At 36.1% G+C, this 16,601-nt stretch overlaps 1 protein-coding gene across 14 annotated transcripts in view; it reads left to right on the top strand.

Moving 5' to 3' along the window:
- FAM135A (family with sequence similarity 135 member A) overlaps nucleotides 1–16,601 on the top strand; it is a 122,469-nt gene that overhangs the window by 44,824 nt on the left and 61,044 nt on the right. For 8 of the 14 annotated variants that reach the window (XM_040473877.1, XM_040473879.1, XM_040473874.1 and 5 more), the window contains one exon: nucleotides 2,737–2,814. The exons of the other annotated variants lie outside the window; for them this stretch is intronic. In XM_040473877.1, the coding sequence (XP_040329811.1) occupies nucleotides 2,737–2,814 (78 nt within the window). The remainder of the gene's footprint in view (nucleotides 1–2,736; nucleotides 2,815–16,601) is intronic. 14 annotated transcript variants of the gene reach the window in all.

Raw genomic sequence — 16,601 nt, forward strand, 5'->3', positions numbered from 1 at the left:
CCTATTATTCTAATTGCCTATTTGGGGATATAAAAGAATTGTAAGAACATGTAATGATTTGTATGTCACTTAAATTCAGCTGTGCTGATATTGTGCCACTGCCTATCAGCAATTACTCCAGTGGATTTGATTAACAGATATCACTCAGTTGACTACTTAGAATACTTAATTCAAGGATCCCAATGTATATACAGATGTACAAACAATAGGAAAATTTATTCTTTTTTGTTCATGTATTCTTTCCCAAGACAAAAATGGTAGAAACATTTTGATTACTGTCTCTGAAATACTCTTTTTCCTTTCTATTTTGTGTATTTAGAATCCTTCTGTTTCTCTTAGGAAAATCTTGTAGGAAACCACTGCCTCAAAAGTCAACTTTTTCAAATGTTCTCTTTTGAACATGTAAGAAATGTTTGTAGAATAGAACGAATCTAGACTATCACTATCCTCAATTCATGGAACAATGATGCTCATATATTTTTTAATTTGATTTTTTTGGAACTCCAGCACATTTTCTTAGAATCACATTATAAATTTTGGTTAATGACCAAAGTACAAAATTATTAAGTTACAACATTGATGAAGGACGATACCAAGTGCCTGAAAAATAGAATTCTAAAAAGAAGCAGTGTGAAACTTAGAAGCCATGAATAATGGTATTTCTACTAGAAAAATCTGTTAGTAGTTTGGATGTTGAATGGTGTAGTAGAATTCATAGAGGCATTATCTTGTGCTTAAGAGTACATGTTTGGAGCCATTTCTGTCCCTTACTAGCTTTGGGACTGTATACACAAAGTGGTTTTCATTTGAAAGAGTGATTGAAGGGAACCAGATGTGCATAAGTAGGAAGGAAAAACGAGGACATCCAAAAGGCAGAGGGTGTAAAGGAGCTCTAGGAGTAAGACTTCTTAATGGTGTAGTTCCCTTGGGCTTTTATGGGCACCTACTGTGTCAGGTATTAAGCTAATTACTGAGGAAAGAATAGGGTCTCTCTTTAAAGAACCTTGACTTCTCTTCTTTTAATAAGTGATCAGTTCAACATTGGGATGGACAGGAGGGACTCACCCAGCAAGACAGGACTTCTTGGGGCTTTAATGTAGAGAGTTGTACCTGAGATGGGCATATAAATGTCTGTATAAGGAAGACATCTATCTGCATATAATTTTCAAATAGATTTAACATGTAATACTTGAGAACGAAAAAGCACGAGTCACATTTTAAGTTAGATAAAAATATTTCTAAAAGGAAGTAATATTTATTGGTAAATACATAATGATTAAAACAAGCACCTCTTCAAAGCCAAGATTTATTTCAAATATCTTACACAGTATTAGCACTTTATTACTAATTTATTAATATAATTCAACATGATAATTCATTTATTTATCAGGTTATAAATTATCTTACGGGTAAGGGTGGCTTTTATGTTATATATATTACTTTGGCCTTATACATGTAATATAGAAAAATCATAATTAAAAGAGCCCTTATATTTAATATCAGAAGTTAGGTACTAAATGAATACAAACTTTATTCCAAATTATTTGCTTAAAATATTTTATCACAAACCAACTTCTAAGGCAAACGTAGACTTTAGTCTTAAATAGTGAAAGAATAAAATTATTAGTACCTTACACATACTACCTACTCAAAATATATTTGTTGAATAATATATATGAATGAATGAATGAAATGGCACAATATAGTTTTTGTTGTTACTTATAAAGTATATAGGCATCAACACATAACTTATCATAGTTTACTAGGGATCTTTAAAATCAAGACTCATCTTCAATAAATATTTATTGGTAGCATTTGTTATTCTTAAACTTTTCATCTTTATATTTTCTATTTATTGTGAATTTTAATTTATTCTTCAATGCATCTTCTAAATATCTAAAAAATACTATTAACTATTTAAAAAAATAATTACATATTCTGAATTATTAACATTATTTATTTTTATCCTAGCAAAATTATATTACAAGCACTAGAGAGTACTTCCATAAAGCACTGTTGACTATCATTACATTCACCAGTTTTAATAGGTGGATATAAAGTAGTTCTTAATTAAAGGGTGTTTATTGTGTTTCCTTCTACTATTTGATATTTTTCTTGAGTTTTCAAATAAGTATATATAAAAGTCTTAAACTCTACCATGCTTTGAAAAATAGATCTAAACCCTATTCCCTCTTTTAAAATAATACCTTGAATTCCTTTCTGCTTTTGCCATTTTCTTTTCTACTAGTTGAATGATGTACATTTTTTTTTTTTTTTAAATAATGTGTAGTTAAATATGTGTTTGGTGCAAGGAGCTCTTACTGGAAATGGGAGTCACAAGTTCAGGAATCTAGGCTTTGGCAGATGATGTAAACTTTCTGGGCCCTGGTATCTACACTTGTAAAAGCAGGGGTTGATCTAGCTCATTTCTCAGATCCCTGCCAACTCTAAAATTCTTAGTCTAAGAAATTAAAACATAAAAATAACATTGGATTATGAAATGTTGAGTAGTTCATACATTTAAATAGAAAAAAGAACAAAGTAATATAAACTTAAATGTACATCATTTGCAATTCTAATAAGCTAATTAACTAACTGAAAGACTCTGCTGTGGTGTTCTAATCTAACTGCACTGTCAGATCAATACTAAGTCTATTATCAGGTTGGAAAATTCTAGTAAACTTTATTGTAAAAGGAGTATTAGTAACTAGTGCTGTGTGCAATCCTTGTAACTAGCCAAGGCCAACATGCAGGTCCTTTATGAGCGCCTTCTCAGAAGAAAACAGCCACGAACCCAGAAAGACACCTGTCTAGGTATGTTTACAAATAGGTTAAGTAAATAATCCTTTTCTATTAGTATGAAATTTTGCTTTAAATTAGTGTCAAATTTCATAAATACGTATTTATTAATATAGTATGTTCCTACCACTATTATTTTAGAAATTCTAGAATCAGTTTTCTTTGTAAATAAGCTTCAGTTAATTTCTTAATTTATAATATTGACGTTTTTAATTAAAACTTGAAAAGGTAAATACAAATATTTCTTTGGCTATTTTCCATATTCTTTTTACAGTTCCTACAAAGAGCACTTTTTGGAAACCATGTTTATTGCCAGAATTTGTGTTTACTGATAATTACCTTAAATTTGTCCAAAGTCAGCTTATCTTTGGGTAGGCCCAATTATAATGAAATGTGGCTTAAAAACTGAAGCTAATTAATTTCATGCACTATTAGAAATAAAGAAGAGAAATATCTTCAGTATCTGGTTTTGCTTTCTAAGTCAATTTAGATTTATTTTTTACTGTTCTTAGCTTCAAAAGCAAAATAGTATCAAAACATTACTATCCAGATATTACATATTTTAACGGAAATAATCTGATTTCATTATTTTATTTATATGTTTCCCTGCATATTTTAGACTTTTGTTCTTGAATAGCAATAGTACTTAACTTACTGTACTTTCGTAAGTATATTGAAGGTTTTTACTTGGTGTTGAATAGACCCATTACAATTACATTTTTTAAAAGTTATGAAAAACTATAGAAATAAAAAATAAAATCATAGTGTTTATTTCTTGGTTTTCAGAAATATGAACAAAATGAAATTAAGGAGCCAAAATCTTTCTCACTATTTCTCAGATGAAAATAGCTCAGAAAAAGTTAGGTCAATTTTCAATAAAACTGTTAATGGAGAAACTGATCTTATTGTCAGAAAAGAAAAAAGAAAGGTTAAAGATTTATTTGTGGTTATTATTTTAGAATATAATTTTATATTCTCATATAAAGTATAAAATTAAAGAATTCATAATATTAAATTGTGATCATTTCTGACATACTTTAGTGGATGAAAATATATTTCTTGTTTAAACTGTTATATTGCCAGCCTATCAGCTTACGTTTGAGCATAGTAAATTCTAAATAACTGTACAAAATGCTGCGTGTATTAAGTTCTATATAAAGAAGGGCCCAGTTTTTGGTTAGATGGGAAAAGACCTGATTCAAACCATAATGAAGTTAAGTGATACTTGTATTGAGGTATTTTTTATCCTTAAAACCTGGTATTATATTGGCATTTTCTGAGCTATGTTATTACAGATATCAGTTGAATGAATGAATAGATGAATGGGTGGGTGGATTTAGAAAATAAATGTAAGATATATTTACCCTTTGACCTAGCATCCCCACTTTGGTTAACCTTTATCATAAAAATATGAGTACTAGTATGTAAAGATATATGTATAAACATGCTTATTATAGTATTTATCTTTATGATAAAACTCTGAAAATAAAGATAAATGAAAAAGAGTAGAATATGAAGGAAATTTTCTTTTTTAATTTTAGTTAGTTAACACAGGACAATATTGGCTTTAGGAGTAGAATTCAGTGATTCATCACTTACATACAACACTCAGTGTTGTCACAAGTGCCCTCCTTAATACCCATCACCCATCTAGCCCATCTCTCACCAACCTCCCTCCATCAACCCTCAGTTTGTTCTCTATTATTAAGAGTCTCATGTGGTTTGTTTCCCTCTCTTTTTTTCCCTTTCCTTCTCCTGTGTTCATCTGTTTTGTTTCTTTAATTCCACATATGAGTGAAATCATATGGTATTTGTCTTTGACTTATTTTGCTTAGCATAGTACATTCTAGCTCCATCCACATCATTACAAATGGCAAGATATCATTTTTTTTTATGGCTAATATTCCTGTGTGTGTATACCACACCATCTTTATTCATTCATCAGTTGATGGACATTTGGGCTCTCTTCTTAGTTTGGCTATTGTTAATAATGCTGCTATAAACATTGGGGTACATGTACCCCTTTGAATCTGTATCTTTGTACCCTTTAGGTAAATACTTGAAATGTAATTGCTGGTTTAATTTTTTGAGGAACCTCCATACTGTTCTCCAGAGAGGCTGCAGCAGTTTGCATTCCGCCCCCAACAGTGCAAGAGGGTTCACCTTTCTCCACATCTTCGCCAATACCTATTGTTTCTTGTGTTGTTAATTTTAACCATTCTGCAGGTGTGAGGTGATATCCCATTGTGGTTTTGATTTGTATTTCCCTGATGATGGGTGATATTGAGCATCTTTTCATTTGTCTATCAGCCATCTGGATGTCTTTGGAAAAAAATGTCTATTCATGTCTTCTGCCTGTTTCTTAACTGGGTTGTTTGTTTTTTGGGTGGTGAGTTTGGTAAGTTCTTCATAGAGATTGGATACTAAGCCTTTATTGGATATGTCATTTGTAAATATCTTCTGCCTATGGAATGGCAGTTTTCCACCATGTCACCATCCAGTTTTCCCAGCACCATTTGCTGAAGAGACTGTCTTTTTTCCATTGGATATTCTTTCTTGCTTTGTTGAAGGCATTTTAACAATGTTTGTTCTTCCAGGCAATGGGCATGGAATGCTTTTCCATTTCTTTGTGTTTTCTTCAGTTTCTTTCATGAGTGTTCTATAGTTTTCAGAGATCTTTAACCTCTTTAGTTGGGTTTATTCCTAAGTATCTTATTGGTTTTGGGGCCATTGTAAATGAGATCGATTCCTTGCTTTCATTTTCTGCTGTTTCATTATTAGTGTATAGAAATGCAACAGATTTCTACACATTTATTTTATGTCCTGCCACTTTGCTGAATTCATATATTCTGGTAGATTTTTGGTGGAGTCTTTCGGGTGTTTTATATGTTTCGGGTTTCCTACATAGAATATCATGTCATCAGCAAATGGTGAAAGTTTGATTTCCTCCTCGCCAATTTGTCCTTTATTTGTTTTTGTTGTGTGATTGCTGAGGCTAAGACTTCCAGTACTATGTTAAATACTAATGGTGAGAGTTGACATTTATGTCTTCTTCCTGACCGTAGGAGAAAGGCTCAGTTTTTCCCCATTGAGGATGAGATTTGCTGTGGGTCTTTCATACATGCCCTTTATCATGTTGTAGTATGTTCATCTAACCCTAGTCTCTTGAGGGTTTTTAATCAAGATTGGGTGCTGTATTTCATCAAATGCTTTTTCTGCCTCTATTGAGGGGATCATGTGGATCTTATCCTTTTTTTTTATTAATGTGATGTATCACATTGATGGATTTGCGAATATTGAGCTAGCTGTGCAGCCCAGGAATAAATCCCACTTGATCATGGTGAATAATTCGTTTAATGTACTGTTGAATTCAATTTGCTAGTATCCTGTTGAGAATTTTTTGCGTCCATGTTCATAAGGGATATTGGCCTATAATTCTCCTTTTTGATGGGTTCTTTGGTTTTGGAATCAAGGTAATGCTGGCTTCATAGAATGAGTTTGAGAGTTTTCCTTCCATTTCTATTTTTGGAAAAGTTTGAGAAGAATAGGTATTAAGTCTTTTTTTAAATATCTGGTAGAATTCCCCTAGGATGCCATCTGGCCCTGACTCTTGTTTGTTGGGAGATTTTTGATTACTGATTCAATTCCTTAATGGTTATGGGTTCATTCAAATTTTCCATTTCTTCCTATTAAAATTGTGGTAGTTTGTGAATTTCTAGGAATTTGTCCATTTCTTCCAGATTGCCCAGTTTGTTGGCATATAATTTTTCATAGTATTATACTTGTTTGTATTTCTATCATGTTGGTTGTGATCTCTTCTCTTCCATTTGTGATTTTATCTATTTGGGGACCTTCTCTTTTGTTTTTGGTAGGTCTGGCTAAGGGTTTATCAATTGTGTTTATTCTTTCAAAGAAACGGCTGTTCGTTTTGTCAATCTGTTCTGTTGTTTTTTTTTTTTTTAATTTCTATATCATTTATTTCTGATCTAATCTTTATTATTTCCCTTCTTCTGGCATGAGGCTTTATTTGCTGTTCCTTTTATAGCTCCTTTAGCTGTAAGGTTAGGTTGTATATTTGGGACCTTTCTTGCTTCTTGAGGTAGGCCTGAATTGCAATATACTTCCCTCTTAGGACTGCCTTTGTTGCCTTCCAAAGGTTTTGGACTGTTGTGTTTTCATTTTCATTTGTTTCCATGTATTTTTTAAATTTTTTCTTTAATTTTCTGGTTAAACCATTCATTTCCTTAGTAGGTTATTCTTTAAACCTCCTTGTATTTGAGGGCTTTGCAAAATTTTTTCTTGTGGTTAACTAGAAGTGTCACAGAGTTGTGATCTGAAAATATGTATGGTATGATTTTGATCTTTTTGTACTTGTTGAGGGCTGTTTTGTGACCCAGTATGTGATCTATTCTGGAGAATGTTCCATGTGCACTCAAGAAGAATGTGTATTCTGCTACTTCACGATGAAATGTTCTGAATATATCTGTTAAGTCCATCTGGTTCGTTGTAAAATTCAAAGGTGGTGTTTCATTGTTGATTTTCTGCTTACATGATCTTTCCATTGCTGTATGTAGGATGTTAAAATCCTCTACTATTATTGTATTTTTAACAATGGGTTTCTTTATATTTGTTATTAATTGATTTATATATTTGGATTCTTCCAAGTTGGGGGCATAATATTTACAGTTGTTAGATCTTATTGGTGGATACATCCTTAAATGTGATGTTATGCCCTCCTTCATTTCTTATTACAGTCTTTGTTTTAAAATCTAGTTTGTCTGATATAAGTATGGCTACTGTGGCTTTCTTTTGACATCCATTAGTGTAATAGATGTTAGCTGCTATGTCACCTGTAGAATTGGTGTTTCTGGTGATGTTCTCTGGTCCTTTCTAGTCTTTGTTGCTTTGGGGTTTTTTTAATTTTTTTTTTCCTCCACTCAGAGAGTCCCCCTTAAAATTTCTTGCAGGGCTGGTTTAGTGGTCATGAACTCCTTTTGTTTTTGTTTGGGAAATTCTACATCTCTCCTTCTATTCTGAATGACAGCCTTGCTGGATAAAGAATTCTTGGCTACATATTTTTCCCTTTCAGCACGTTGAATATTTCCTGTCACTCCCTTCTGACCTGCCAAGTTTCAGTGGACCGGTCTGCTGCTAATCCTACTTGTCGAACCTTGTAGGTTAAGGTCCTATTGTCCCTAACTACTCTCAGAATTTTCTCTTTATCTTTGTATTTTGTAAGTTTCACTATGATATGTAGTGGCATTGACCTGTTTTGTTGATTTTGACAGGAGTTCTCTGTGCCTCTTGGACTTGAATGCCTGGTGTGTTTTTTTGGGTTCTTTTGTTTAGTTTTGTTTTTGTTTTGTTTGTTTGTTTGTTGCTAGATTAAGTAAGTTCTCAGCTATAATTTGTTCAAATAAACCTTCTGCCCCTTTTACCTGTTTTCTTCTGGGACTCCTATTTCACTTAATGGAATCACTGAGTTCCCTAAGTCTACCTTCATGATCTAATAGTTTTCTTTCCCTCTTCTTTTCAGCATTGTTATTTTCCATAATTTTATCTTCTGTATCACCTTTTCTTTCCTCTTCTTCTTCATTCCTTGTTGTGACTATTTACCATCAGTTTTGCCTCTCAGTTACACCATTTTTTATTTCAGCCTGATCTGTTTTTAGGTCTTTTATCTCTGCAGCAAGAGTTTCTCTGGTGTGTTGAGTGCTTTTCTTTCAAGCCAAGCTAGTAGTCTTATGACTGTTGTTCTAAATTCCTATTTAGATATTGCTTATATTCCATTATAAGATATTGCTTATATCTGTTTTTAGCAAGTTCCTGACTGTGATTTCTTCTTGACCTTTCTTTTGGGGTGAATTCCTGTATCTTGTCATTTTAGCTAAGTTTCTGTCTTTTGCGTGTTTTGAAAGCTTGTTATATTTCCTGCGCCTGAGAGTAATGCTGTATTAAAAAGGGGTCATACACTGATCAGAGCCTGGCACTTAAGGAAGTGTTTCTAGTGTATGCTGTGTGCACTCTGCTATTGGGTTTTGGCTGCTCTTTAAGACTGGTCAGCCCTCTGCAGAGTTCCTTGCTTGCAGTGGGGAGTGTTTGGACCTTTAACTAGGTGTGCTCTGATTTGTTTGTTAAAATAAGCCTGGAAAGAAAAGAACAAAAGAATAAAGAAGAGTGGGGGGGAAAAGAAACCTGATGATCCAAAAGAAAAGGAAAAGGAATGAAAAAAACCCAAACAATCAAAATATGTAAGCCTTATTCCAAAGAAAAAGAAAAGAAGAAAGAGAAAGAAAATGAGAAAAGGAAATGAAAAAACAAAGAAAAAAAGCCATAAGGCTGATTCCAAAGGGAATAAAAAGAAGAAGAAAAAAAGTAAGCCTGATCCAGTTTCCACCAGAACTGCAGGTGACGCTTTGAAGTATCTATGACATTAGCCTTGGTACATGCAGGGTGCTGCCTGTGCCGGTCTTCTGGAGGAGAGGACTGCTGGACTCACTCAGGGTCAGACCTGCCCCAGTAAATATGCAATTGCCAGGCACAGAGGGACGGGGCTTGGTATGAGCAGGTCCCACCTCCACTGGGGTCCGTTGTGTTGCTCTCTGAAGTCCCACCATGTCAGTGGTAAGAGGGAAAATGGTGCCACCCCACTCTCTTATCCTTGGACAGGGGATCTCACACCCCAATTTGTTCAGGAAGCCCTCAAAGAATAGTGAGGGCAGTCAGCACGCCTTACGCCACAGCTCTGGTGTGTGGCTAGGATTCAGAACTCAAAATCTTAAAGGACCAGGTACCACATGGACCCACTCTCCTCTTCTGGAGTAGAGCTTCTTTGTGCTATGTCTGATGTTCTTTGTGTCAAAAAAACAATCCCTTACCTGTGCAGAATCTATGGTTATCAGCCTCTGTGTGTGCATGCTTCTGTCCGCCTTTCACGGGCACCTACAGGGTCTTTTGTCCTTGGAGAGGCAATATACTTCTTCCAAAAGTACTTCAAGAAGTGGAATGTTCTCTTCCACTGGGACCCAGGAGATCCCTATACCACACTATCCTATCCACTCCAGGGCCAGCGCCCTCCTCCCCAGGGGCAAACACCACAGCTCCACTCTGGAGAAAGTCATACACTCCCAAAACCTCAGAGTTTGAGCTCCACAGACTATTTGCAAAAAACCTGGGACACTGAGTGCCTCTCACTCCCCAGTCTATGGTCCAGAGAGGTTTTCCTCTTGTACGAATCCAACACTGCACTCTCAAACCCTTTCTCTTTCTCTCCCTTTTGTCTCTGCACAGAAAGGGTTCACTCCCCACCGTGGCACCACTGTTTTTCTCTCCCCCAATTCTCTTCCACACACCTCACACCTGCACACTGTCTCCCTCCAACTGTGGAGATCCTTCTGCCAGTCCTCATATCGATTTCCTGGGTATCCTGAGTGATCTGACTTCAGTACAGCTGTGTTTGAGGGAGGAGAAAAACCCAGGGTCCCCATATTTCTGTCATTTTCTACTGACCATCAATCAAGGAAATTATAAGGCATGCACACCAAGGAATATTGTGCAGCCATTTAAAAAAAAAATTAGGGCTACATACCAGATTTCCATGGAGTATTGCTGAGAGAAAAAAGCAAAGTGTACAAAAGTGTGTAAAACACAATCATGTTTTTATTTAAAAAAAAAAAAAGTGACTCCAAAACCCATATAAAGGCATACCTCATTTTATTGTACTTTACAGATACTGCATTTCTTACAAATTGAAAATTTGTGGCAACCCTGCACTGAACGGGTTTGTTGGCACCACTTTTCCAACAGCATTTGCTCACTCCATATGTCTGTCACATTTTGGTAATTCTCACAGTCTTTAAAATTTTTACATTATTTTAATATTTGTTGCAGTGATCTGTACTCAGCAATCTTTGATGTTACTATTGTAATTGTTTGGGACACCATGAACCACACCCATGTAAGATGGTGAATTTATTAATAAATATGTGTTCTGACTGCTCCACTGACCAGTTTTCCCTCATCTCTCTCCGTTTCCTTGAGCCTCTCTATTCCCTGAGACACAACAATATTGAAATTAGGCCAATTAATAATAACCCTACAATGGCCTTTAAGTGTTTACGTGAAAGGAAGTGTTATATATCTCTCATTTTAAGTCAAAAGCTAAAGATGATTAAGCTTAGTGAGGAAGATACTTTGAAGGCCACAACAGGCCAAAAGCTGAACCTCTTTCTCCAACCAATTAACTGAACTGTGAATGCAAAGGAGAAGTTCTTGAAGAAAATTAAAAGTGCTACTCCATTGAACACATGATGATGAGAAAACAAAACAGCCTTATTGCTATTATGGAGAAAGCTTTACTAGCAATTTCACTCATATGTGGTATTCAAGAAACAAAACAAAGAAGCATAGGGGACAAAAAAAAGAGAGGCAAACCAAGAAACAGATTCTTTTTTTTTCTTTTAATATGTAATTTATTGTCAAATTGGTTTGCATACAATATCCAGTGCTCATCCCAACAGGTGCCCTCCTCAGTGCCCATCATCCGCTTTTCCCTCCCCCCCTACCCCATCAATCCTGTTTGTTCTCAGTATTTAAGAGTCTCTTATGGTTTGCCTCCTTCCCTCTGTGTAGCTTTTTCTTTTTTTCCCCCCTTCCCCTTCCCCATGGACTTTTGTTAAGTTTCTCAGGATCCACATGAGAGTGAAAACATAGGGTATCTGCCTTTCTCTGCCTGACTTATTTCACTTAGCATAACACTCTCCAGTTCCACCCACAGTGCTACAAATGGCCAGATTTCATTCTTTCTCATTGCCAAGTAGTATTCCATTGTATATATAAACCACATCTTTATCCATTTGTCAACTGATGGACAGTTAGGCTCTTTCCATAATTTGGCTATTGTTGAAAGTATGGCTATAAACATTGGGGTACAAGTGCTCCAATGCATCAGCATTCCTGTATCGCTTGGGTAAATTCCTAGCAGTGCTATTGCTGGGTCATAGGGTAGATCTATTTTTAATTTTTTGAGAAACCTCCACACTGTTTTCCAGAGTGGCTGCACCAGTTTGCATTCCCACCAACAGTGCAAGAGGGTTCCCGTTTCTCCACATCCTCTCCAGCATCTGTAGTCTCCTGATTTGTTCATTTTGGCCACTCTTGACTGGCGTGAGGTGATATCTGAGTGTGGTTTTGATTTGTATTTCCCTGATAAGGAGCGACGTTGAACATCTTTTCATGTGCCTGTTGGCCATCCGGATGTCTTCTTTAGAGAAGTGTCTATTCATGTTTTCTGCCCATTTCCTCACTGGGTTATTTGTTTTTTGGGTGTGGAGTTTGGTGAGTTCTTTATAGATTTTGGATACTAGCCCTTTGTCCGATATGTCATTTGCAAATACTTTTTCCCATTCCGTTGGTTGCATTTTAGTTTTGTTGATTGTTTCCTTTGTAGTGCTGACCTTTTTATCTTCATGAGGTCCCAATAGTTCATTTTTGCTTTTAATTTCCTCACCTTTGGGGATGTGTCAAGTAAGAAATTGCTGCGGCTGAGGTCAGAGAAGTTTTTCCTGCTTTCTCCTCTAGGGTTTTGATGATTTCCTGTCTCACTTTCAGGTCCTTTATCCATTTAGAGTTTATTTTTGTGAATGGTGTAAGAAAGTGGTCTAGTTTCATCCTTCTGCACTTTGCTGTCCAGTTCTCCCAGCACCATTTGTTAAAGAGACTGTCTTTTTTCCATTGGATATTCTTTCCTGCTTTGTCAAAGTTGGTCATACTTTTGGGGGTCCAATTCTAGGGTCTCGACTCAATTCCTTTGGTCTGTGTGTCTGTTTTTATGCCAGTACAATGCTGTCTTGATGATTAGAGCTTTGTAGTAGAGGCTAAAGTCTGGGATTGTGATGCCTTCTGCTTTGGTTGTCTTGTTCAATACTGCTTTGGGTATTCAGGGTCTTTTGTGGTTCCATACAAACTTTAGGATTGCTTGTTCTAGCTTCGAGAAGAATGCTGGTGCAACTTTGATTGGGATTGCCTTGAATGTGTAGATTGCTTTGGGTAGTATTGACACATTTTAACAGTATTTATTTCAGTCCATGAGCACGGAATGTTTTTCCATTTCTTTATATCTTCTTCAATTTCCTTCATAAGCTTTCTACAGTTTTCAGCGTAGAGATCTTTTACATCTTTGGTTAGGTTTATTCCTAGGTATTTTATGATTCATGGTGCAATTGTGAATGGGATCAGTTTCTTTATTTGTCTTTCTGTTGCTTCATTATTAGTGGATAAGAATGCAACTGATTTCTGTACATTAATTTTCTGTCGCGACTTTGCTAAATTCATGTATCAGTTCTAGCAGATATTTGGTGGAGTCTGTCGGGTTTTCCATGTATAATATCATGTCATCTGCAAAAAGTGAAAGCTTGACTTCATCTGTGCCAATTTTGATGCCTTTGATTTCCTTTTGTTGTCTGATTGGTGATGCTAGAACTTCCAACACTGTGTTAAACAACAACTGTGAGAGTGGACATCCCTGTCGTGTTCCTGATCTCAGGGGGAAAGCCCTCAGTTTTTCCCCATTGAGGATGATATTAGCTGTGGACTTTTCATAAATGGCTTTTATGATGTTTAAGTATGTTCCTTCTATCCCAACTTTCTCGAGGGTTTTTATTAAGAAAGGATGCTGAATTTTGTCAAATGCTTTTTCTGCATCGATTGACAGGATCATATGGTTCTCATCTTTTCTTTTATTAATGTAATGTATCACATTGATTTATTTGTAAATGTTGAACCAGCCCTGCAGCCCAGGAATGAATCCCACTTGATCATGGTGAATAATTCTTTTTATATGCTGTTGAATTCGATTTGCTAGTATGTTATTGAGAATTTTGCATCCATATTCATCAGGGATATTGGCCTGTCGTTCTCTTTTTCTTGCTGGGTCTCTGTCAGGTTTGGGAATCAAAGTAATGCTGGCTTCATAGAATGAATCTGGAAGTTTTCCTTCCCTTTCTACTTTTTGGAACAGCTTGAGGAGGATAGGTATTCTCTCTGCTTTAAATGTCTGGTAGAATTCTCCAGGGAACCCATCTGGTCCTGGATTCTTATTTGTTGGGAGATTTTTGGTAACTGATTCAATTTCGTTGCTGGTTATGGGTCTGTTCAAATTTTCTTTTTTTTCCTGTTTGAGATTTGGAAGTGTGTGAGTGCTTAGGAATTTGTCCATTTCTCCCAGGTGGTCCGGTTTGTTGGCATATAACTTTTCATTGTATTCCCGGATAATTGCTTGTTTTTCTGAGGGGTTGTTATAATTCCATTTTCATTCATGATTTTATCTATTTGGGTCATCTCCCTTTTCTTTTTGAGAAGCCTGGCCAGAGGTTTATCAATTTTGTTTATTTTTTCAAAAAACCAACTCTTGGTTTCATTGATCTGCTCTACAGTTTTTTTAGATTCTCTATTGTTTATTTTTGCTCTGATCTTTATTATTTCTCTTCTTCTGCTGGGTATAGGGTGTCTTTGCTGTTCTGCTTCTATTTCCTTTAGGTGTGCTGTTAGATTTTGTATTTGGGATTTTTCTTGTTTCTTGAGATAGGCTTGGATGGCAATGTATTTTCCTCTCAGGACTGCCTTCGCTGCATCCCAAAGTGTTTGGATTGTTGTATTTTCATTTTCATTTGTTTCCATATATTTTTTAATTTCTTCTCCAAATGCCTGGTTAACCCACTCATTCTTTAGTAGGGTGTTCTTTAACCTCCATGCTTTTGGAGGTTTTCCAGACTTTTTCCTGTGGTTGATTTCAAGCTTCATAGCATTGTGGTCTGAAAGTATGCATGGTATGATTTCAATTCTTGTATACTTATGAAGGGCTGTTTTGTGACCCAGTATGTGATCTGTCTTGGAGAATGTTTCCTGTGCACTCGAGAAGAAAGTATATTCTGTTGCTTTGGGATGCAGAGTTCTAAATAGATCTGTCAAGTCCATCTGATCCAATATGTCATTCAGGGCCCTTGTTTCCTTATTTATTCTCTGCCTAGATGTTCTGTCCATTGCTGTAAGTGGAGTATTAAAGTCCCCTGCAATTACCACATTCTTATCAATAAGGTTGCTTATGTTTGTGATTAATTGTTTTCTATATTTGGGGGCTCCTGTATTTGGCGCATAGATATTTATAATTGTTAGCTCTTCCTGACGGATAGATCCTGTAATTATCATATAATGCCCTTCTTCATCTCGTTATAGCCTTTAATTTAAAGTCTAGTTTGTCTGATATAAGTATGGCTACTCCAGCTTTCTTTTGACTTCCAGTGGCATGATAAATAGTTCTCCATCCCCTCACTCTCAATCTGAAGGTGTCCTCAGGACTAAAATGAGTCTCTTGTAGACAGCAAATAGATGGGTCTTGTTTTTTTATCCATTCTGATACCCTGTGTCTTTTGGTTGGTGCATTTAGTCCATTTACGTTCAGTGTTATTATAGAAAGATATGGGTTTAGAGTCATTGTGATGTCTGTAGGTTTCATGCTTGTAGTGATGTCTCTGGTACTTGGTCTCACAGGATCCCCCTTAGGATCTCTTGTAGGGCTGGTTTAGTGGTGATGAATTCCTTCAGTTTTTGTTTGTTCGGGAAGACCCTTATTTCCTTCTATTCTAAATGACAGGCTTGCTGGATAAAGGATTCCCGGCTACATATTTTTTCTGTTTATCACATTGAAGATTTCCTGCCATTCCTTTCTGGCTTGTCAAGTTTCAGTAGATAGGTCTGCTACTTCCCTTATGTGTCTCCCTTTGTGTGTTAGGGCCCGTTTATCCCTAGCTACTTTCAGAATTCTCTCCTTATCCTTGTATTTTGCCAGTTTCACTATAATATGTCATGCAGGAGATCGATTCAAGTTACGTATGAATGGAGTTCTCTGTGCCTCTTGGATTTCAATGCCTTTTTCCTTCCCCAGATCAGGGAAGTTCTCAGCTATGATTTGTTCAGGTACACCCTCAGCCCCTTTCTTTCTCTCTTCTTCTTCTGGAATTCCTGTGATACAGATATTGTTCCATTTGATTGCATCACTTAGTTCTTTAAATCTCCCCTAGTACTCCTGAATTTATCTCTCTTTTTCTCAGCCTCCTCTTTTTCCATAATTTTATCTTCTAATTCACCTATTCTCTCCTCTGCCTCTTCAGTGTGCACTCTGGCTGCCTCCATTTTATCTTGCACTTCAGTTATAGCATTTTTAATTCATCATGACTATTTTTTAGTCCCTTGATCTCTATAGCAATAGATTCTCTGCTGTCCTCTGCTTTTTTCAAGCCCAGTGATTAATTTTATGTCTATTATTCTAAATTCTTGTTCTGTTATATTGCTTACATTGGTTTTGATCAATTCATTAGCTGTCGCGACTTCCTGGAGTTTCTTTTGAGAAGAATTCTTCTGTTTTGTTACTTTGGCTAGCTTTCTCTACCTTATGCGTTTTTTTTTTTTAATTTTTTTTTTTTAACATTTATTTATTTCTGAGACAGAGAGAGACAGAGCATGAACAGGGGAGGGTCAGAGAGAGAGGGAGACACAGAATCTGAAACAGGCTCCAGGCTCTGAGCTGTCAGCACAGAGCCCGACGCGGGGCTTGAACTCACGGACCGCGAAATCATGACCTGAGCCGAAGTTGGCCACTTAACCGACTGAGCCACCCAGGCGCCCCTACCTTATGCGTTTTAAAAGCTTGTGTGCTCTGCACCTGTGAGCACTGCTATATTAACGGCAGGCCATACACTGTCCAGGGCCTGGCCCTTCAGGAGGTGTTTTTTTCGGGGCTTGTTATT

Source organism: Herpailurus yagouaroundi, unplaced genomic scaffold (assembly GCF_014898765.1).
Source record: "Herpailurus yagouaroundi ecotype Mexico unplaced genomic scaffold, PumYag 139, whole genome shotgun sequence".
Lineage (NCBI taxonomy): Eukaryota > Metazoa > Chordata > Mammalia > Carnivora > Felidae > Herpailurus > Herpailurus yagouaroundi.